General features: G+C 30.0%; 1 protein-coding gene across 2 annotated transcripts in view; it reads left to right on the top strand.

The window, feature by feature from the left end:
* LOC129958864 (multidrug resistance-associated protein 1-like) overlaps window positions 1–23,660 on the top strand; it is a 58,340-nt gene that overhangs the window by 12,741 nt on the left and 21,939 nt on the right. For both annotated transcript variants that reach the window (XM_056071586.1, XM_056071585.1), the window contains 11 exons: window positions 5,350–5,565; window positions 5,673–5,844; window positions 8,720–8,956; window positions 12,612–12,677; window positions 12,764–12,901; window positions 15,478–15,618; window positions 15,719–15,800; window positions 17,222–17,415; window positions 19,813–19,989; window positions 20,733–20,900; window positions 21,730–21,926. In XM_056071586.1, coding sequence (XP_055927561.1) covers window positions 5,350–5,565; window positions 5,673–5,844; window positions 8,720–8,956; window positions 12,612–12,677; window positions 12,764–12,901; window positions 15,478–15,618; window positions 15,719–15,800; window positions 17,222–17,415; window positions 19,813–19,989; window positions 20,733–20,900; window positions 21,730–21,926 — 1,788 coding nt within the window. The remainder of the gene's footprint in view (window positions 1–5,349; window positions 5,566–5,672; window positions 5,845–8,719; window positions 8,957–12,611; window positions 12,678–12,763; window positions 12,902–15,477; window positions 15,619–15,718; window positions 15,801–17,221; window positions 17,416–19,812; window positions 19,990–20,732; window positions 20,901–21,729; window positions 21,927–23,660) is intronic.

Below are 23,660 nucleotides of genomic sequence, written 5' to 3'. Positions count from 1 at the left end.
TCTCCCCTCGCACTTGGATTATTTTTCTGAAAATTTAGATACAGTGAGCAAAAACCAAAATGAAACATTTACTCACGATATAAAGGAAATGAAAAGATGAAATAAAATAAGATGGAATGTCAGTATGAGAGCAGACCACTGTTGGATATTGAAACATTTATAATCACATTTGCCAGGAGACAAGCAAAAAAGAAGTCTTAAGAAAAAGTGAAAAAGTCACTCTAAGGATTTGCAAACTACCACATTTTCATTGACCTTTAAAAACCTTATCATGTTACGTTATAAATGAGATGTATTTATAATGCGGTTAAAATTAAAATTGCTAAAATATTTTGATTTATTTACCTCAAAATATAAAATCGTTTGGTGCGAAACTTTAAGTGACGAAAAAAGGGATTTCATTTTTGGAATCTGCACTGGTAATAATATAATAATGGAAATGAATTAAGAAACCTCATACTAATAATGGCCAAATGGAATCTTTTTAAAATTGAAATTTTGATGAAGAAATGCGAAATTCTCCAGTCATTTTAATTGCAGTTCCTTTATATATCAATAAATCTTATTTCGATTAATAGGAAAAGGAAATGTTGCCAAAAATTACTCGTCCTGCCTTGGCATCCGGAGTAAATTAAATAACGGAGTAGCCATTTTTCATAGCATCGGGGACTGTAATAGACACATAAGATCTCCCATTACAAAGCAACACATACATTAACACCTCGTATAGAGGTACGACTCGTCATCGACGATGGGGTCAAAGAGCAAAATAGCCATTATTGTACCCACTATGGAAGCGATAACCAAGCACCATACTGGAAGCTTTTCATTACCATTTCTGAGGTGCTCCCGGAGTGGATAAGAAGAATATAATGGTATTAAAAATACATCGTGTTCTACAGAACAAATTCACAAAGCGAGAGAAGCTTTTATTACTTAGTATAATGACAGTTGTGCTACTCCCATTAGCATACAATTGGAGCATTCTGCCCTCGATGTTTAAGTATATTTATACAATAAAGCGCATTTTTTAGCGTCGTTGTATGCTTAACAAAATGGAATGTGCATTTTAAACCATTTCTTGCTGAAAACTGGGTCCAAATTTAATATAGATCAACTATTTTGATGTGAAGACCAAATACCAAACTTCATCTATCTTGAATGTGATGTTTTTGACATATCGTGTTCATATGAATACTGATAAGCAAACAGTCTTCTCATAGATTTAATCTGAAATTTAATTCAAATATACAATTTTGGTGTAAATATCACGTGCTAAATTTCACTCTTTTTGTTGCGTTTTCAAGTTACCACGTATACACCTTCGAATAAACAAGATAGCAGACAACAAGACCGATGGCAAGCCTTTGACAGACTTAATCTAAAATTTCATGCAGTTCAAATTTTAGCTATAAAGTCATTTACCAAATTTCATCATTCTTGCTCATATCATTTTTGAATTATCATGTTCACATGTGCATATAGATTTTCCTTAGGCAGATTTCGATCGAAATTTTATAGAAATATGCAATTTTGAGGAAAAGACTGCATGCTAAATTTTACCCATCTAGCTTGTTTTATTTCTGAGCTATATCTGGATGTCGTTCAACACAATAATTCTAAAAAAAATATTTTTCGAAATATGCATTCTCCGAACTCACGGCTGTTTAAAATGTGGAGTTTCATCAAAGACTAGAGGTCGATCTTTTTTTTGTTTCATCTCTGTATATTTCATTTTAAAAAAAGAAAATATATACATATGTAATAAAGAATTTATTAATAATAATGTAATTCATTTCTATATAGTAATCAAAATTTAATTTATTTCTATATCATAATCAAAATTTAATTTATTTCTATATAGTAATCAAAATTCAATTTATTTATATGTATAGTACAATTAAATTAAATTAGTAAATTTAATTTATTTCTATATAGTAATCAAAATTTAATTTATTTATATGTATAGTACAATTAAATTAAATTAGTAAATTTAATTTATTTCTATATAGTAATCAAAATTTAATTTATTTCTATATAATAATCAAAATTTAATTTATTTCTATATAGTAATCAAAATTCAATTTATTTATATGTATAGTACAATTAAATTAGTAAATTTAATTTATTTCTATATAGTAATCAAAATTTAATTTATTTATATGTATAGTACATCAACTTATAATTAGTTATGGAAGTAATAATATAATGTACATAAGAACCTACAAGTGTACAAAATCTTTTATTTCAGGGAGTGGGTGAAAAAACGATTACAAAATTCCATCCTTATAAACAATAAATGGGTTAAATAAAACTAGTATAAAATACTAAATCTTCTCTAACATCATCTGACATGCCAACCAATCTTGAGAATTAATCAGCTGTTATATTATGTCAAATCACCAGATTAAATTGCATCACAGTTAGAAATTTTTCCGTGCATTGAATTTTTTTTTATCTTCGGTCTGATTTCTTATCAATGATGCTCCTGATAAAGCAGTTGGAATAGAAAAATGAAATCTAATTATCTCCTTTCAATGCCAAATTGAATGTTATTTTTATTTTGCTCTGGTTTTATTCAAAATAGGTTTTATTCATTTTATCCAAAAGAGGTTTTTATTTATATCATAATACAGGGTATTATAAATGAATGTTCCAATTTTGAAGGCCTGTTAAAAGAAAACAAAACAAAGTATAGCCTTATTGATCGTCGGAAATAAGTAAAAAATAATAATTGAAGAATTAAACTAAACACAGTTATAAGTATTCAGTGCAACCCGCAACACATTTATAAGTGTTCAATGCGAGGGATATCGAAGCGGTACGATAACTCATTGTACAATTTTTTCTGCATGCTTGCTGTGAAGTTTTGAAAGGATGCAGGTATGCTTGTATGGCAATATTTGATTTTTTTTTTATTGGGCATCAAACAGCAGATGCCTGTTTCACCGCTACTAGCTGACTTAAGACATGCATATCTGCAGGCTTTCAAAGCTTCACATCAAAAATGCTGAAAAAGCATGGGATGGACTGTTACACCGCCTTAATATCGTTCTTATTTTTGGAGGGGCTTCCAATGAACACTTATATCTGCATTGAATTTAAACTTTCAACTATTATTTGCAATTTCCGAAAAACAACAAGTTTGGATTTTGTTTTCTTTTAATAGTACAGTAAACATCCTGAATATATATAAGAGTATCTCAAAGTATTAAATAAAACAATCAGTCTCACCCAAACTCTTGCCCATAGTGTAAATTCTATGTACTCTAACAGTCAAACATTAACATCAGGCCATGAAAGATAAAATTTGGTTCATTATGGGGAGCATCGCATTCAAAAGCGCATAAACTAGATGAATGAAATTTGGTAAATAATTTTAACATCCAAATGGAAATTTGTGGTCCAATCGGTCAACTAAAGATTCATTATTATGCAAAATTTTGAAAGTATACAATAAAGAACACTCCACTGGTTTAAAGTTATTTCTATATTTAGCCAAAAAAATGTTTTTCTTACTTTTTTTTCTTGTTTAAAACTGTTTATACTTCTTTATGTAAAAACCATTTGCAAGCTAAAATCTTTCACACTATTCGAAAAAAATGGAAAATTATTAAGGATTTTTATTTCAACTATATAAAATAACCTCACATATCTTTACAGTCTTTTGGTTTACCATTTCAAATAGGCAATTATTTACAACCCAAAATAAGAAAATTTTAATTTAAAAGAGTATTTTCAAATCATTTCAAGTACTTCCAGGATAAAAAGTATCCACATAAATAATTAGGTTGAATCTCCAATGCTATTATTGAACAACGACGACAACTCATTCTTCTTACTTACCATCATAGTCCACTCAAAATTAGTAAAACTCAGTCATGAAAATTAGTAAAACGCAGAAAAAATTCATAACCGTGATTTCATTGGCTTATGCTGTTGAATTGGGCATCCAAAACGGACTTCTAAAAAGTCATAGATATCAAAAATATCTATAAATTAGTGATAAATATAATAATAGCTTAATTATATCAGGAGTAAAATTAAGAATTGCTAATTTAGAAATTAATTTCTTTTCTTTTAATTCGAGAAAAATTTATAAAATTCTACTTATGTGCATGTTATGTAGAAAAAAATAATTGGCAAAAATGTCTGATTAATATTTGCATTATTCTCTGAAGAATTCAGCTTCGTTGGAAAGAAAAAGGGAGTCGTCAAAAAATGACTGTAAGTGCTTTACTATCTGTAAGAATCCAAGGACTGAAAGAAAATGCCCGTTTTAAAACTATCGTTCTAAGATTTCAAATGGTGTCATTATTGTCGATATTCAAAAAATTTGAAAATTAAATTTTAAATCATTATTTAATCTTAATTACGAAGAATGTTTTCAATTTCCAAAGATCGTTACGCTCATGAATTATACTTTTTAACGTTTCTTAAGAATAAATCGTTGCAATTAATATATTTTCATTTCTTACCTGTCAAATAAAATATTTACCGCTATTTGTCTTTTAAATCAGCTATTATGCTGTTATTTCAAATCATAGAGCTACATCTATAGAACAGAGTTTGTTTGATCTAATTAAGCTACCGGTACGTTTTACACAACACTGTGTAGAAATTTTTAAAATCTACAATTGTAATTTGAATATTTCTTCTTAGATTAATAGCTTTTTATTTAAACTCGTAAAACAAATGTTAAAACTCCTTATACGGTAGCATAAAACTTAGAGACCTGTTTGGGAAAGTTAACTGAAAGACATAAGCCAATAAAATTGTGCTATGTATTTTTCAGGAAAAAAGTACAGTTCGACTGGACTATTAACTATCTCAACAAAACTTACAACAAAAATACATTTGATTCCAGAATCATAATTGCAAGATTAATCGAAAATTCTTTTCGTGAAGCTATAATCTTTTGAAAACGAATCAAAAGAAAAATGCTTGGGTGGCAAATATTACCTGAGAATGAAAAAATGTTAAGAATTCATTTTAAATATTTTGAATTAAATAATAATTAATAATAGATTCTAAACTACTTCAAAAATGAATATATTCGCGTATCATGTGAGTGTAATTCTGATTACTTATTCAAATTTCCAAGCATAATTAATCCGAAACAAAAGCATCTTGCGTTAAAAACTTAGTCATGTATCACAGAAAATGCTTTCAGTAAAAATGGGAGCTGGAGAAATATTAATTAAGACCTAATAAGCCCTTTAATTTTGCTATTGAATCGCGACAATTAATTATTCCTTTTATCTGCCTTTAATTAACTCAACAAAATCCTTAATTGAAAAGCACTTATGAATCTTCATAATCATAAGATTAATTAAAAGTCCTTTCCAGAAAGCCACCATGTTTGGAAGATGAAGCAACAGAAAACCTTTTGGATGAGAGATCCGAATCTCAGGATGGAAATAGAAGAAATTTCGGTTATGTTTATCCTAATGGAAAGTCTTTATTTACAATCCTATTAAGAATCTCTAAAAAGTTCCTGACTCTTGCTTCAATTTTGGAAGTAGTCTACACTCTCTTCTACTTTCTGCCAGTGTGCATTCTGAGGTATTACGTCCTTTCCTTTTGATAATACTTACGATCACTTTATTTGATTGCTAAAGTAATTCCGTGTACGCCCAACCTTTATGAGATAATATTTTTTTTCCTCGCAGTCTTCTTCTAGATAACGAGAAAGAAAGACAGGAATGGCACAATTATCTCTATGCTTCAGCTCTTTTCATTACATTGGTTTTTTCCTCTTTCGCCGACTCGCAGAGAAAATATTATGGACTAATGGGTGCTTTAAGAATCAAAACTGCTGTAATGAATGCCGTCTTTCAAAAGGTTTGGTCTAAGTTCCTATTCAATTGAATTTAATTATTATTAGAGTCGATGGTTTTTATACACAGCGTTTAATTTAACGAGTGCATATAAGATCCTTAAACTGAAATCATTAGGGTTTTATTGCTTATCTATTCTTATCTTGCGTGTAATGCATAATGAGAAACTAATTTTAAAAATGAAGACTTATTTTTGCAAACTTTTAAATTATTATCGTGCTTAAGGTACAGCATATTCAAATAATGGCTGATATTTTGATTCGGACATTAAGGCTTAAAAGAAAGGTGTTTAACTTTTAAGGTGGCCTAACTTTTGAATGGGGTGTCATTCTAATAATAAGATAAAATTATACAGTTAAGCGGTTTCCCTTAAATGTGAATCAAGAGTGAGTGGTATACTATAGCAGAAAAATAAATTTGAGTATTAAAAGTTATTATAATTAAAGTGGTAGTTAAATCAATTAAAGAGATAGCATTAACTAATATTGTAAACTGACAAAAATTATTTTTTACAGTTAACATTATTAAATAAATAATATTAATCAAGAAAAAGCAAACTTCTTTCAATACAAACTATTAGTGAATTTCCTATACATATTTTTCTTGTAATAGACCATTTCCACTAATTGCATTTTTCTAAAAATAGCTATATATTCTACGTCTTTAGATCAGTTAAGTCTCACTAGTGGTCTATTATTACAGATACAACAGATTTATATTTTAGAGTTCATAAAAATCTCATGAAGATGTTTTCATTATATTTTGTATAAATTAAGTTAAACGTTTGCCAATACAGATTCACAGAAGAACCAGTTTGCTTTAAAAGAAATAAAAGCCAACGGGACACATTTCCTTTGGTGAAAGATTCCTAGCATACCCCAAAAAAATATTTCTGTAAGAATGGCATTTTAAAATGGTAATAGTGATTGACCCCCCCCCCCCGGATGGTGATTTTAAATTTTAAAAAACAGGAAGGTAAAAACCAATGCCTCGCAATTGCTGAAAAAAAGGTTCTTGACTGATAAAAGTTGCTTGAACTAACTTCAAAGCAAACGAAGTACATTCCTTCGAATTGCCCTGGCCTGGAACAGAAGCATGATAAAAGATTCTCAACCTGTCGTCCAAAATAAAAAGCACATTTCTCAGTAATCATCTGTCCTGTAACATCAAAGATAAAATTTACATTCCTAAACTAGATTTAGAAGCACCAGTAGGTGATTTAAAAGTACTTGTTTTCGGGAACTTTTTGAGGATTTCAGAGCGCAAAGCCATCATTTTTACTTTCTCGTATATGTAGTATAGAGAAAGTATAGTAATCGTAAAAAATTCGGACTCGAGATTTTGACGAATCTTTACATTTCAGACCTTCCTCAGTTCGAAAAACACATTTTCGAAAAATGTCCGTCTGTCTGTCTGTAAGATAACTCAAAAACGATTTGAGCTAGACGGTTGAAATTTTGCATACTTCCTTTACACTATATTTGCAGATTTCTTTCAAATTTCGAGTAAATTCTGTTGAGAGGAAGTCCGTCTGTATGTTTGAATATAAGTTAACACGATAACTATGAAATGAACTGAGCTAGATAGATAAAAGTCGGTACACAGATTTAACATCTTAGTATAAACGAAATCCCATTACGCGTTGACCGTCTGTCGGTTTGTACTTTGAGAAATAAGTAAATCCGATAGCTCAAAAACAGGACTTAAATATATCGAATTCGGTATGGAAATTTATTACTACAAGTGCAATTTTGTGAAAAAAGAAATTCGATTTTTGGATATTATTAACGCATGCCAGGATTTAATCGCCAAAAATCTCGCCAAGTATCACAAGATAGATTCAGTAAAATTGCTAAATTCCTGCCAAAATTTAATATTTCGTATAACTATTGTATGCCAATGCCATGTAAGTGGTTTTCCAGCATGACAAGTTTATTAGAAAGTATGCGAGGCAGTTTTAGGGAGACCACTCATGCTGGTTCTCTTCTGTTTTATATGCTCCTGAATTGCATCAGAGTAATATGGAGTCTCGAACAAACTGTACATGCTGTACTGTACATACATACAAAAAATTCTTCCATTCGAATCTCCTCTTCTTCAAATTACGTCAATATTCCTGAAAAGATGATAGACAATAAGAGATTTCATAGTTTCAATCTATGCCATCTCTAATCCTTAACAAATACTCAAAGCAGTTTTCTATTATTCAGCAAAAGCAACTAAAGCAATTAATACCTTCTTAATTAGAAAATGATGACTGAGGAATAATTGCTGTTGAGGATAATACATTTCAGAAAAGATAGATCAAATGGAACTTGAAATATCACAAGTATTATTAACAAAAATAATGCAGTCACGTGTGATATCATATCTTATGTCAATGCTTCAGGTATTATTCTGATATTTTTGTCACCTTTACTTTATTTCATGGTTGCATTCTTGCTAAACCTTGTATCTCACTCTTTGTCATCCATGCTCAATACTTTTGACACTCGTGTAGCTGAAATTGCTTCTTATTATTCATGATTGAATAAATAATTTAAATTAGCTCTCAGAACAGCAAGTAATGAAGAATAGTGAGTAGATGGGATTATTAAAAGTGATACCAAGATTTCTATACCAAGAATCAATTTGCCAGCTGTCGCAGGTTAAGCGAAGAAATTTTCATACACGATTCTTTTAAAATACGTTACACTGATTATTTTAAAAAATTCAGACTTTGAATTTATTGAGAAGAGAGCATTGCAACTTCTTTTAATACTGCTCTAGTTGTTTTTAAATAATATAATAAGTAGTGAAACTGATAGATTTGGGCATTGACACTTTTTTAAACGTAACCGATTTAATTTAATTTAATGTGAGTTACTTTTATTTTTCAGGCTCTTAAAGTCTCCGAGCAATCAGAAAACATCAAGCAACTTCTCACAACCGACTCCGATAATGTTTTCCAAATGATTTGCGTAATGACTGAAGTATGGGGAGCTCCAATTCGTTTTCTTGCTGGAATTTATATTTTCTGGTACTATCTTGGTGCCGCTTGCTTTGTTGGAATAGCTAGTGCTATGATTCTTATCCCCATGAATGTTATAGTGGAGCAGGGTGCAAGCTATTTTCAGGTACTCATTGCTGTCTGCGTTTTCAGTACTCTCATTAACTCATAATTATTATTTTTTGTTTGTACTATATATTATAATGCTCATGTAAGATTTTTTGCCTGTGCAAGGAAGATTCTAATATGTTAAGATTCTAGCCTGGTAAGTCTGACTTCTTAATTCCCGTTAAAAATACTTATTGGCTCAAGGTTTGTTTTGATCTGTTAGAGTTTTTGATGCAATAATCAACATTAACAATGCCACGCCAGACTCAATATTAATAGATAGATATGAAAAGGAAATATTTTTAAACTATACTCAAGAATGAACTTGCATGGAGATAAAAATTTAGCTGAAGGATTAAAAACGAAGTACCCTAAGATGCTACATACAGAATAGTAGTCAAATAGGAGGGAATTTGTTTTAAGTTTATATGCAAAGAATACAAAACAAAGTTCTTAGATGCAGTTATAAAATCTTACACTCGAAACCTGTCACAAATGGAAATGTGGAAATAGGTCAAGATAGTGTGTATATTTATATATATATATATTATATATATATAGCGAAGTTACTGGCATAGTTAAAAGCTATCATTGCTTTTATTAAAATAGAGCAATATGTAATATAAGAATAAAATAACAGAAGGATATGATATAGATAACAAATATCATCAGCAAACATGTAGTGTAATGATTTCGTATCAACCTCTTGAATACCTTGAAAATCAAGCAGAAATTTAAAAATAAAACTGTGTCTTAGCTGTTATATCGTGGAAACGGGGTCCCTCATTCTGGTACGTAAGCCGAACATCAAAATCATGATAGTGATAAACGCTGAAATGCGGATAAATTAGAGATTACCAATTAATAAAACTGAAATATGTTAGAGGAAGAGCCAAATTGTGTAAATTCCTTATTGATAAGAAGTAAGTATCGTTGTACAACGAGCTTATTGTTCGACAAAAGTATGCATGGCCGAAAGTATCTGGAATGTGTTGTTTGACTGTCATAATCACAGAGGTTGTATGTTAAATATTTCATTTCATGTTTGAGTGGATTTCTTTATGAACGAGTAAAACTTTATATTCTCGAAGTAATTCCGTTATTTTCCGATACGCTCACAATTACTATAAAAATAAAGATATTTCCAGAATTTTAAGCAAACAAAAAAATCAGCCATTCAGTTACATATACAAAGATTTCTTATTTAAATTTATTTTCATTTTATTTTATTAAGATTAAAATTGAAATACTGTCATTAAATCATCCATTTAAATATTTAGACTACACATTGATTTCTGTAAAGCTTCTTTTAAAGCTATTTTGCAACATTAATTTTATCCAAAATAAAACTCTTAACAGATGAAATTGGAATATTTAAAAATATTTAATAATTAAACAAATAATTAATTATTTCTCTGCGAATAACGTTATTTTCATTTTAAGCATGACATTCTATAGAAATCCTATTTCCATTCCTGGAATTCAGTCAATTCCCTAGACAGAAAAAAAAATTAATCTCTTCAGTGGACAAAATTTATAAATTTACGGAATAAATTCCATTAAAATCCTATTTACATGTATATCAAGAATCTAAGGATACATTTAATTTTCTTCACAGAAAAAAAAACTGCGCTCTCCAGTGAGCATAAGCTTATAAATCTACTGAATAAATTTTAAAAAAATTCAATGAATAGCAACAGACGAAGAGATAATAAAAACATTATATCGGAAAACTAGTCGTGATGGAGAGCTTTTCAATTAAAGTTATATTTTTTTCTTAAACTAAATAAACATTTTGAGCTTTATTAATCTCATTAGAATGCAAATTTTGCTAGATGTAATGAAATAATGTTGGCATTCATTGATTTTAATTCCACTCATACCCACAGGATAGAAACAAATTGAGAATAAGAGACTCCTTCGAGTGCATTTGTATGTTTATCTTTTTTATTTATTTTAATTATAAGTCAGATTTTCTGATTTTTAATGATGTTCATTTGAGAATTAAAGAATGACATTTTGATAAAAATGTAACTTTTCTAAGAAAGCGTTTTATTATATTTTTGAATTTTTGTTCGCGAATAAAAACGAGCTAAATTTTATTGAATGAAATATGAAAGAAAGATTTTCCTTATTGTCAAAATTTTAAAAAAAAATTATTGCCGAAAGTATTTAATTAATTACTTATATAAGATTAACAGTATTTTTAACCCGAAATTAGGATTGTGTATTCTCCTGAAGATGATTTTATGTAATACACTGGAGAAGAACCATTAAGATAGAAGTCAGTGGCTTAGCACTATAAGCTCATTTACAGGGGAGATATCAAAAAGTGGGATTGGTAAAAAATTGTTTTTACGATGGCAGATTTTTCAGCTTTACCGAAAGGCTAGCTCATAGGAATTTTGTTATCACTATATGTCTTGTTTTGTAGTAACATGATTATTTGTCTAATTCGAGGCAGTCATTTTCATGGAGATAAATGTTTTTAAATCAAATTTTACTTATGAATTATTTATTTTACTCTGCCAACACTACGGTGACCAAATTGTTCGTTGAAATTAATGGTTGCCATGAATTTCAATTAAATATTTTAGACGACTATGTCTTAATTGCTACCACGGCAAGATAGTCGTGAACTTCGTTAAACATATACTATTTTAGAAACTTTACACCGTTCTCCCCATTGCTCTATGCAAATCTCTTTCTGTCAATATCTTTATATGTAGAATTATATAAGAAAAATTGTAGTATTTAAAAAAAGAACATACTTAAAGAATTTTCTCTATTGCTTGATTCGGGAATTAAATAGCAATTATAAATACGACAAAAAATTTATTAAAAGCGCGCCGTCAATTAAAATCTATTCAAAAATAAAGAATAAGTTGAATCTTCATATCTTGACCGTCACCAACAGAAAAAGAAAAGACCAGGATGAGATATTAGCAGCAACAATGAAAAAAATTTGGGGTTCATTTCAATATAAAACGTATTGTTTTAAAATATGCTAAAAATATTTTAAATAATTGATTAAAATAAAAAAAAATGGTATCATTGAAAAAAGTAATTTTGTGAATCTTACGATGATGCAAAAACTATTTTTATACAGTAATATTTTTGGAAGTTATCGCGGGAAAACATCAACATTTCGCTTAATTTTTAATTAATTAAATGTTTAACTAAAATTTAAAAGAAATAATACAAGGTGTACATGATTACCTTCCAAAATAAATATGAGCTTAGTAATCTCTAGGTCAAATGACTGGCATGTAGACCGTTAACAAACATACACAAATTATTCTTCGTTATTAGTAGAAATTTTAATTTTCCAAATGTTTGGCAAATTTAACTATATATAAAAATTTACTAATTTTAAGTCAAGTGGAATCAAATCATAAGGTAAATATAGCCAGGCATGTCATCGAAATCATGACTGTATCTTTTATTGTAACATAACAGTGTTTTTATGATTGCTAGACGAAACACTTATTCCTAAATTAAATTAGTAAGACACACGTACATCAAATTAGAAGGAACTGATTCCATTATACTAAATGCAAAGATTTAAAAAAAAATCAAGGAGGGAAATATTTTGAATACGTTTCATGAGTAACAGATTTCAAAAAATGAAACTATATCGATAAACTGAAAATATTCAATTTACCTATTTACAGAGCAAAGGAATGAGTAAAAAAAGTCAAAGAATAAGCATTCTCACTGAGTTCCTGCAAGGAATCAAAGTAAGTATCGAAAAAATGTTCAATTGTTTCTCTATTAAAATAGGGTTCATAATCTCTTTCTAATTTAATACCATCTTCTTATTTAGGTGCTAAAATTTTATGCCTGGGAGGAATACTTCTGCGAGAACATCATGTCCGTTCGTAAATCAGAAATATCCGAAATAAGAAAAGCTGAATTCTTAAGAATGGCTTTCAGGTTTCTTTTTCTTTCAGCATTTTCTGTGGTAAGTGAGGAATACCTTTTACTATTTAGGTAGTCTTAAAACAACTGTCATAGATTCCCGTTTTTCGAGCATTGCTTTTGACTTCCGAACCATGATGTAAGCTTAATTTAACTCATTAGCTAACAAAAGAGTTGGATGAGAGAGAGTTGAAATTAAGATAAATTCAAGAAATGAAATTTCACCGTACAGATTTATTTTTCTAACAACTTTTCAATAATCAATGTTAATAGCTGTCAGTATCATTACATTTCTGCTTCTTTTCGAAATACCGGTCTGAATTAAAGAACTTCATGCTTACAAAATGTTATAAAAATATGTGTGTCAATTATATAGAGCTGTACAAGGTGGATTCGAAATGTTATGATAATGACAATTATGAGGATTAATTGCTGCAAAATTATTTATAAAATAAATTTGGACGATTGTTGCATTATTTTTATTACGTTAGGCGCTAAGCCTATTTTAACGTCCTTTTCCGTCTAGCCCTCACTATCCGATTTCCTTGATGTGTTGAAGTTTAGCGATATAATTTATTTAAAGAATACTATTTTTTTAATGTGTATCATCAGTCAACAGTGAATAACGCAGCCTGAACGAAAATTATACTGCCAATCAATAGTGACTGGTGTGACCTAAACGAAAAGTGCGAAGTCATTCACGGTGACTAATGAGGCGCCTCTTTCTTTATTTAAAGTAACTCAATGTTGATCTAATAAGTTGAGCAACACGCCTATATCGTTGTTGAATCGCCAGAAATGGTTGTTGGGAAATAGTGAAACAACATTGAATATGTTGTTTCAAGAAGGTCTGTCAGTCAGCTTTTGTTTAATTTCTTTGTACACAGTATTGTATTTGTACTGTCAGACAGCATGTAATCGCTTTTTCACGCAGCATTTGATTTTTTAAAAAATCAATTTTACAATAATTGTATTGTACCCCTAATAGCTGTATAAATAATGTATATCCATCGATATTTTAGAAACTTTAAACTTTTTAAACTTAAGTATAGTTGTGCTATACTTTCGATTTTCTTACTTTGCAGTGACAATATGAGGGAAATGTAATGAATGTAGAATCAATAGCAAGAAAATGTTGACTGAGTTGCGGTGCTCTGGAAATCACGGTTTCTAGAGTGGAAGGTCGTGGGTTTAATATTTAGACCACGAAAACTTATCTTGACATTAGTGCAAGTGAAATCAGTAGGCATAAACATACACCAGATAGTATGATGTGGAACTATGGAGAGGCAATCGTCTTTTCAAGTGTCAGGTCGCCTCTTCTCTGTTCAAAATTACATCCGTCCCACAATAGATTTTTTTTGTAGATTCCAAAATTTTAATTTTACAAAACTGAATTAAACGACCAGAAGAAATGTTTTAAAGATCTGAACTATTCCATCATTTGCTCAAACAAATGTAAAGATTTATAGTTTTGTTAAAATTCTCATTTAATCTAATATTTTCCTGATCGCACTCTTTCATAAATTATTTGTCTCACTTTTGAATCAAGAAGAGGGATTGTTTTTTCGTTCGTAGGCAAATTTTCTAAGAATGCTTTAATTGTACCAAAATTTCATAAACTAAACCATTAAATACAAATTACAGTTGTTTTGAAATGTTGCGCTAGAATTTAATGCGGACAATACCTAATAATAGATTATACTGTCAATACCTAAGCTGGCTTTCCTCTCTGTAAACTTCCTCGCTATACCAGCGGGAGAGCATCTGGTGTTGAAATATTTAACCCGCGCTATATTCTTATATGAAGTGATTTTTCGGTGGTATTGATTTTCGAAACTGGAATCTTTTGATCCATAAGACGAGACCTTAACAACAGTAGAGTCCCCGTTATAATAAATCTTCAAAATTGTTAATAGATTTGCAATAACCGAGGGTTCTGACATTTATATTATTTTAGACTATATTGAATATTTCGAAAATATCAATGCTAAATTTTTAAAGGTAAGATATTTTTGGCAAATGACCTCAAATGATTTTAATTGTAATGAAGTTCTCAATCAATTCAGATATAAATTAAGAGGCGATTGATGGTAGTATTTCACACTACTTTATTCCGTGCAAAGCAGTAAAAAATTGCGCATTACTTTTACCAAATGAGCAGGAATATATATAAAATTTATTAATGTTTCTTTAGATCCTATAGCAGTTTAATTCTACAAAAAAATCAGCAGCTTCTAATAAGAGGAATTTTTTATAACATTTTTTGTTGTTGTTGTTAAAAATGGCACTACTTATTTTTATCTTCTTGGGATAATTATTTTATTGCTCAAAAATATAAAAACAGCAGAACTTCTGTTTATATCAACAAAAGCTGACGATTTTATTTTCCATCTGTCAAAGATTCACACCATTAAAACTGCTGGCTGATAAGAATTAGCTGTAAAGACGCAGATGAAGAGGAGTTCATACAAAAATTTTCACAAATATTAACTCTGTCCAGGAGAAACCTCAAAGTATTGCGATTGTATAACAATTGAGAAAATGTTTCTTAATTTCTAACTTAAAAATCGGATATCATTAAAACTTTTCATACAAATAAATCTTTCTTTTATTTAGGTCTCATTGATAACTTTCAGTGCCTACATCCTAATGGGAAATTCTATGGATGTGAAAACAGTATTTGTTTCATTTTATCTGATATGGTTGATGAGAACACCTTTTAGAAATATTCTTCATCTTCTTGCTCATTTTATTCAGGTACATTAAATGATATCACTTTTAATATATAAGAATGCGATGCCTTTAAATATTACATTCTTTTCCTTTTTATTATCTGTGAATAAATATTTTCTTTCAGGGGTTATCATCAACAAAAAGAATTCAGCGTTTCTTGGAAACATCCGAGCTTTCCAATATTTCCGTCGATGAAGATACTCAAGGTACTTGCTTTCAGGCAAAACTTCCAATAAACACAATTTGGTCGTTCTTAAAGCTATAAGAGAGCTATTTCCGAAATGAATTCGTAATTTTAACCAATATTAAAGAATAAGAATGTTTGGAATGCTTATCTCCAAGCCTCCACACCAGTCAGAATGGCAAATTCAACATGTACCAGCTTTACGCTTGATCTTCTGTGATCTCACGCTCCATATTCTACTATTAAAACTTTCTGCAACATTTTATGCACTTATGGTTATCAGAAACGCCGCTTGTAGCAAAAGCCACATGATCAAACCTAGGTCATCAGATGAGTTATTTAAAGCTGATATTCCATTCGTTATTGACTGATGCAGCTTTGATGTAGAGCTTGCATTTAAGACAACTTTTATAAACAGTTAGCAACCGGCATGAATGCTTGAAGGATTCACAGCTAAGTTCTGGAGTGTGTCGAATGAGACAGAGTAGTCTTCCCCGACTTGGTAGCTGAGTCTTAGCTTATGGGTTGAAGAACCCCACATTCAAACACCTGTTACTTCAATGTACGCGGATTTGGTATAAATTAGAAGTTAAACCTTAGTGGATATAATGTGTACCTGAAAGTATATTAGACTTCCTTCCGTTCATGTTCAGAAATGAGGAGAGGGGAATCTTTTCAGATGTAATACCCGTCATCTGAATTCAGCATAAAATTTCAAAATCCCTCTCAAAATAGCACAGTGTAGATTCAAGACAAATTTATCTAACAATATTAATATTTATTCTAACTATTCTTCCAATATTTACCATTCTATTACTGTCTAATCTAATTAATGCATATCCAACAAATCATCAATATTGTTTTGAAACTGACAATCAATATGAATATTTCGAGAATTTTAAGTAAAATGAGAATTATTTAAGGATAAATATATTCAAAGCATTCGAGCTATCTCTTCTAATAAAAATTGAAAAAAAGAATATAATTTGAATGAGGGAAAAAACATTGGTGATTTTCTGTTAAAATCTTCCCTTTAAGTAGATATTTAGTATAAGTCTTTGTTTTGATGAAAAAATATAATGTAATATTTCTACTATGTCACTTAAGATTAAATTATCACGCTCGTAGTGAAAACTTTTTAAATCGCCATTTTGGATATTTTTCCAAAATCAACTTTTATATTTTATCTAATTTACTCTCAGATTAACTGAGCTTTTAAAATGTATTATGTCGTGATTTAATTTAACACATTCCATCCGTTTAATCTTCAGTTGTATCCTCTATGCGGAGAACCTAACTGAAGAAGATCCAAAGGTTAGTTTCTGCCAGATTAACTTAGAGCATAGCGAAGTTGAGAGATCCTAAGAAGGAAGAAACAATTCCATGGATAAATGCGGCTGGTTAATGCGTAAAACGTCTTTTAATTAAGCGTTACCATTTCAGGAAATAGCATCCTACTGACCAACGCTTCTTTTTCTTGGGAGGGAATGGACATTCCCTGTCTCAAGTACCTAAATCTGCGCATTCCGAAAGGTTCTTTGATTGCAGTCGTGGGCGAAACAAGGAGTGGTAAATCGTCTTTATTGCGAGCTCTATTAGGTGAAATGCACAAAACAGATGGGATGGCTTGTGTTAATGTAAGTACTTTCAGGAAATATTCATTTAAAAGATAAGAAAAAAATGCTAACAGTAATAGATACATATTTGCTCAAATGTTCATATGTACTTTGATACTGCAGGGATTAATAGTACTAGCATTGAAATAAATACTAGAGATTGCAATTAAACGAGAGAAAAAAATTCGGAAATTGGGTACTTTCTGAATTTTCGGATATAGTCATTTGGAAAGGGGAAAAAAGTCTTAATATGTTGATAGTAGATGTTTTGGTAAATGCTTATTATTTTTATTTATCAACTGCTACCTTTGTCATTAGTATAACGTGAATTAAAGATACAACAAAACAGAATAAGAGTGGTAACTTAATAAACATTTATGAAAACAAAGCTTAGTAATAACTGGGTATATTTTCGTATCCAGTTACTCAAAAAGAACAAAATCAATACCTACAATAGTAAACTCATATGTTATATGCTGGATATTTATTTATATGCAATCACGTATAACTTCAATACTACATAAAGTAATAATAAAGTTTAAAAAAATATAAACAATAACTTTTAAAATATCATAGTAGAAATCTTTGTACTGGACGTATTTAAATACTAACTTTAACACTTTTAGTTGCAGTCATTTAATGGGTAGTAAAAAAAATCTTAGAGCAGTTAATATATATATATTTCATACTCTGAATAATTTTTATTTGCTGTTATAAAACTCGTCAATACAATACACTGCAGAAACAATGAAATGAGTGGTGCAAATATAAAATAAGAATAAAAATACTTGACCTGAAGCAAGTACATGAACCTGAAGTATATGATTCAGTCATGAATATGAAGTATATGAAGTGACCTGAGCTCGTACAATCAAGAGAGAAACAAAAGAAATAAATTCTTAGTTTCAGTAGCATTAACATATTGGATTAGTTCGATTTTTACATGATGCTAAGAAAAAGAATGATATTTTTAAACTGAGTTGGTTAACAAGAAAGCTATGACAACTATTTAAGTCATTCTTGCAGGAGATTAATGATTGAAGTCAGGAATTTTTGTTTCTACACTTCTTTGTATTCTACCGAATAACTACTGCTTTTAACAAATCTTTTTTGCTCTATCGTCTGGCTTTCCAGATTCAAAAGCTATCAAAACATGTTAGAAAATGAAACACAAAAGACAATGTTCTTGAAATGACTACCATTCCAGCAATGACCTAGCGCTAGAAAGTATGAATTTGACAACAACATTGCTAATGGAATACCCACACATTTCATGATTAATGATTCAATTCTAATATTGATGAAGTATTTTCTCGATATACTGTTTCGAATTAATTGTATCTCTTAGAACAATGGATCCAATGAGGGCTCTACAAAGCACAGCTGTGATGTTATTGTGAATCAGCCTTTTGAGCCAGAACAATTACTTTGGTGTCACGATACCAATGTTAAGAGACACGCTAACAAAAATTCTTGCAGTTATTCAAGAATTAGTGATTGTCTACGAAATATGTACAACAAGAATAATTTAAATTGCTTTTTTACGTAATTTTCTCATAATTCAGTTTTGAAAATAATCTGCTGCCTCTTTTTTCTAATAACAGGGATATTTTAACAACCATAAATACCATTTATACAGCACTGGTTAAGAAAGCGTAAAAAATTCTTTAAAAATATAAAAAAAACATTCATTAAGAAGTCGTGAATTGTCCACATTAAATATATTCATTTAAAAAGGGGAACAAAAATATTTTATATAGTAAGAGTTACTTGATAGGTTAAATATTTATTTATTTATTTATTTATTTATAATCATGTTTACCATTAATGCTATGCAGATTGAGAAATATGACAAGAAAGCAATACAAATTATAGCAATAAAAGAAAAACGCTTGGACGAACAATTTAGATTGTCAAATGGTTCAATTAAATAATTTTGATGACCTTTTTTACAATCAGTATGTAAGATATTTAACATTTTAGATACTGCAAAAAAACTAGTTTTACTTTCTTTATTGTTTTTATTTAAAAAAATTTTAAATAAAAAAATATTATGACAGATCACGTATTTTTATATATATTGTTCCGTATAGGTCAAGGATTCTAAAATATATACAAATAGCGTCTTTCAGATTCCATATAAACTTGTTTGTAAAATCAGAATATAACCATTTGTTCCAATAACACATTTACTATAAAAAATTTATTCTGAACAAATTTATATTTATATTATGAAAGTTGTAACAATTTGAAGATCTTCAGCCCCTTTGAAAATTTAAAAAATCTTTCTAATCTGAGTTGAAGTTCCTTTATTTATATTTATAAAGATCAGCTGTTACATTTCGTTCTTTCCCAAAAATTTATATTACATTAAATTAATACATCATGAAAAAGATTTATTCTTTGTCCTCATTTAAGGGGGAAATATCATATGTTGGAGAAGAACCTTGGATTCAGAATGCCACAGTTGAGAAAAATATTTTATTTTTGAAATCTAAGGATGAAAAATTGTACCGGAAAACATTAGAAGCCTGTGCATTGCTCCCAGATATTGATAATTTGCCAGCAGGAGAAGAAACTGAGATTGGACAAAAGGTAATTTTGACGCTCACATTTATCTATTTAAAGTCATTAATATAAGTCAATTTTTTTAATAGAAAAAAAAGTGTTTACGAACTCAAGCAATTAGAAAAAGAGGAAAATACACAGAAAGACGAATGATATTTTTCATACACTCTTTGGTCAAAATTCACTCATAGCAGCAAAACAAAATAAATATTGCAATTTCACAAGGATCTTTCATTAGAAAGAAAACTAATCTTTTGTAAACTCTTTTAAAACGTAATGTATTTCCAGCAAGGAATTGATTGGGAACCTGGGAGATTGTATCCCTACTTCTTAGACTTGTTATCACGTTACTTCCAGAAACATTTGAAGTATTGCATTTATAAGTTTCCCATATTCTGTCAAAAATATCTCTTAATGCATATATATGTTCCCATAGGCAAAATAAACGCAGTAACAGGAGACTTCCGTAGTGTGCAATAGACCTATCTTCACCATAATGGACTGTAAAAAATCCCCACGGCTACCAATTACAAAAATATCTTTAAATACGTGTGGCATGAACGACATAGTTATCATCTCTCTAATAAAAATTCAACGTGGTCGAGTAATATTTCCATATTGTACCAGTATGAATGGATTGCAGCTGTAGATTCTATGAAAAACATTATTAATATCAGTTGCACTGCAATTCTTCTTTTCTAAAAGAGTTCGTAGACAGTTCTATCGAAAAATCAGGAATTGAAATGATGGAAGAATTTTGTTCTTTACAGGGTATTCATCTGTCTCAAAATCAGAAACTGAAAGTAGAACTTGCTCGTGCAGTGTACCAGAATGCGGATGTCTACCTCCTTGATAATCCTCTCAGAAACTTAGACGCATCTTTAGCCGAACATTTATGGCATAGAGTTATCGGTCGAAGTGGTCTCCTAAAATTAAAGGTTGCTTATTCCTTTTTTTTTCTGTCTCTAATTTAACTATACTAAAAAAGCAAAGTCACGCTCATACAAGCATTGAAAAAGCTATTTTTCAGATACTCTAAATATAAATTAGTATTCTCCTCTAAATGTGTCTAAAATATATTAAAGTATTAATAAAAAGTTTTTTCTCTTTTTTTATTTTTATATTTTAAACACTTTGATAAAATGAAAGAATGTTTTTGATTTACTTCAGATATAAAGAATTAAAAAAAACTTTAGCAGTATCTGCAATCTATCAGTTGTAGTTCTAGCGAAATTTTATAGAAAAATTATAAACCTTTCATCATTTACATTAATATTTACTTACAAAACATTTCTAGAATTATGAAAATATCCATTTTAATTCATGAAATAAATGAAAACCTGCATCTAAAATATCAAAAAATCCAAACTTAAATTTTGGGTGGTATTTTGATCAAAACAGTTGTACCAAATTTCAGACTAAAAAATACATTCGAAAGCTAGAAAAAGTCTGCAATTTTACCATAAATGTTGGCTTATAATTGAACATGTAGAAAAAGTAAAAAGAAAACATTTACTTCCCCTGAACAAAATCGCCTGCTGTTTTTAATCTATATACTCAACTTTTCAAATAAGTGAGAAGGTTTTTGCAAAGAAATAATATTTTATATTCAATGCTATAACCCGAGGCAAAAGAGTTAAAATGTCAATGGATTTTAAGGATCGAATAATATCAACACGGACTTCAACTTTAAAAATAGGCTTGGTTTAAGAACAAACATTCATGCCTAAATTAACATTTAATTTGCAAATTCTTATTATTTTTCAGACTAGAATTCTTACCACAGCGCGAGAAGAATTTTTACCTCTCGTAGATTTCATTTTGGTAATGAAGGATGGACGCATCGTGGAGCAGGGAACATACGCTCAACTAAAGGAGAAGCAGGGCCATTTTGTTGAATACCAATCCATTAGTACAACTACGAAAGATTTCCACCACTCAGAGAAAGAAGGAGATACAGAATTGTACGTATGATCCATTATGGTCTAAATGAAATTCACTTAGAAGATTGGATTTTTTGAAATTTCTGTATCGTGCAATCAGTTCATCTTGAAACCATAGGGGTCTCTAGTTTGATTCACCAACTATTGTAGGGGTACATGGGAACACACCTCTTAATTTTGAACCGCCTCCAAACCTCAACTAAACATTCATGAAAGATGTTTAACCCCTACAGGTTAATGCCAGTGGCTATTTGATAAATACGAGTCTCGAACTCACCATCTACTCGTTACTCCTGATAATTACAGCTCATTCAACTTTGAAGAGAGCAATGCTGTATATCGGAAAATTCCATATGAGGCAGCGTTACACCTTTCATTTTAGTGATGAAGGATGGACGCGTCATGAAACAAGGAATCAGAGAATGTATTTGAAAATAAACATTCAATAACCCGTCCTATATTTTACTTAATATCTATTAAAAAATTTTAAAAATGCCTAAAATTCTTTAACTTTATTTATCTTTTCTTATTAATAGAATGCTTACATTTATGTTTTCCTCGTTAGAATGTATTATTAAATTACTCAGCGTCAGATTGTTTTTGTAATTCATATTCTTAAAGTATAATGAGAGCTCCTTATAGAGAATGTCTTTAAAATATCTAGCGAAACTGTAAAAACAGGCTTAGGGGACAGAAAAAGTAGATTTTTAATAGAAAATGGGGGGAGGGCGTTGAAGTGGTAGAGGCTGCTGCAGCAGCCCAAAGCGGTCTGCTGCCATTAATCATCATTTCCCGAGCGAATTTTGTATAGTTCGACAGTTCGTATCGAAATACGAATCGGAACTCGCCAACTTTTGTTTTATGTACGAGTCGGATAAAAAATATTTGGAACAGTTACTCAAAGGATGTACAGCAAGAGATTTAAGTTACTTACGACACATATGGGAGTAAAAAAGAAACACATTATTTTAAAACACATTAACATTATTAATATGTGTTAAGATTAAGCAATAAATGTGTAAATAATGATGTTACTGATGTGTTAACATTAAGTATCCTGACAGGGCGGATCGGTCTATTTTCTACTCCAATCACCAAATGTCGCGTGTATGAATTTCTTTTTCAGGACAAAAACTAAAAATTCCGTTGAAGACTTAAGGACCAGACAACCAATAGCTGCTAGAATTATATGCGAGACGCTTTGAGTGTTTTCTAATGAATACTAATCCATGTCATTTTAATGGAGCATAGAATCTTTCATTATTAAGTTGTTTATTTCTCCGGATATTGTCTTTCTTTTTTACGTGGTAGCACTTAGACCCACCATTTCAACTCATACATTCCATTATAAAATCTGCTTATTTCGGATCTCTCTACCTGCATTTAAGTTTTTGGCAGATATTTTACAGGCGAGCTGTATGAAAGTCGTAATATAAGATTATCTTTTAATTTTTTCACTTTTAATTATATTCCAGTTAAAATTTTCAAGAAAAAAATCGCCAAGTTATTCATCTAAAAGGGCCTTATCTACAATACTTCTTCTACATCTGTCCAAGCTCAGTGAATTTAGCGTGGGCGAATGAGGGTACACGGTGACCTTAAAATAGAGTTATGGCTTTGAAGTTGCAGATTCTAGATCCCTGTTTCCTCCGAAGATCTATCGTGCTACGTGTAGGAGTGGAGGTGTGGCGAGAATTTAATATGACACCTTTAGTAATACATTACTAAGCTAGTTTTGCCCGGGGAAGTTCGTAA

The sequence above is a fragment of the Argiope bruennichi genome, chromosome X1 (genome assembly GCF_947563725.1).
Source record: "Argiope bruennichi chromosome X1, qqArgBrue1.1, whole genome shotgun sequence".
NCBI classification, from domain to species: Eukaryota; Metazoa; Arthropoda; class Arachnida; order Araneae; family Araneidae; genus Argiope; species Argiope bruennichi.
The sequence above is the reverse complement of the archived record's forward strand: the minus strand, read 5'-3'. Positions and strand labels throughout refer to the sequence as shown.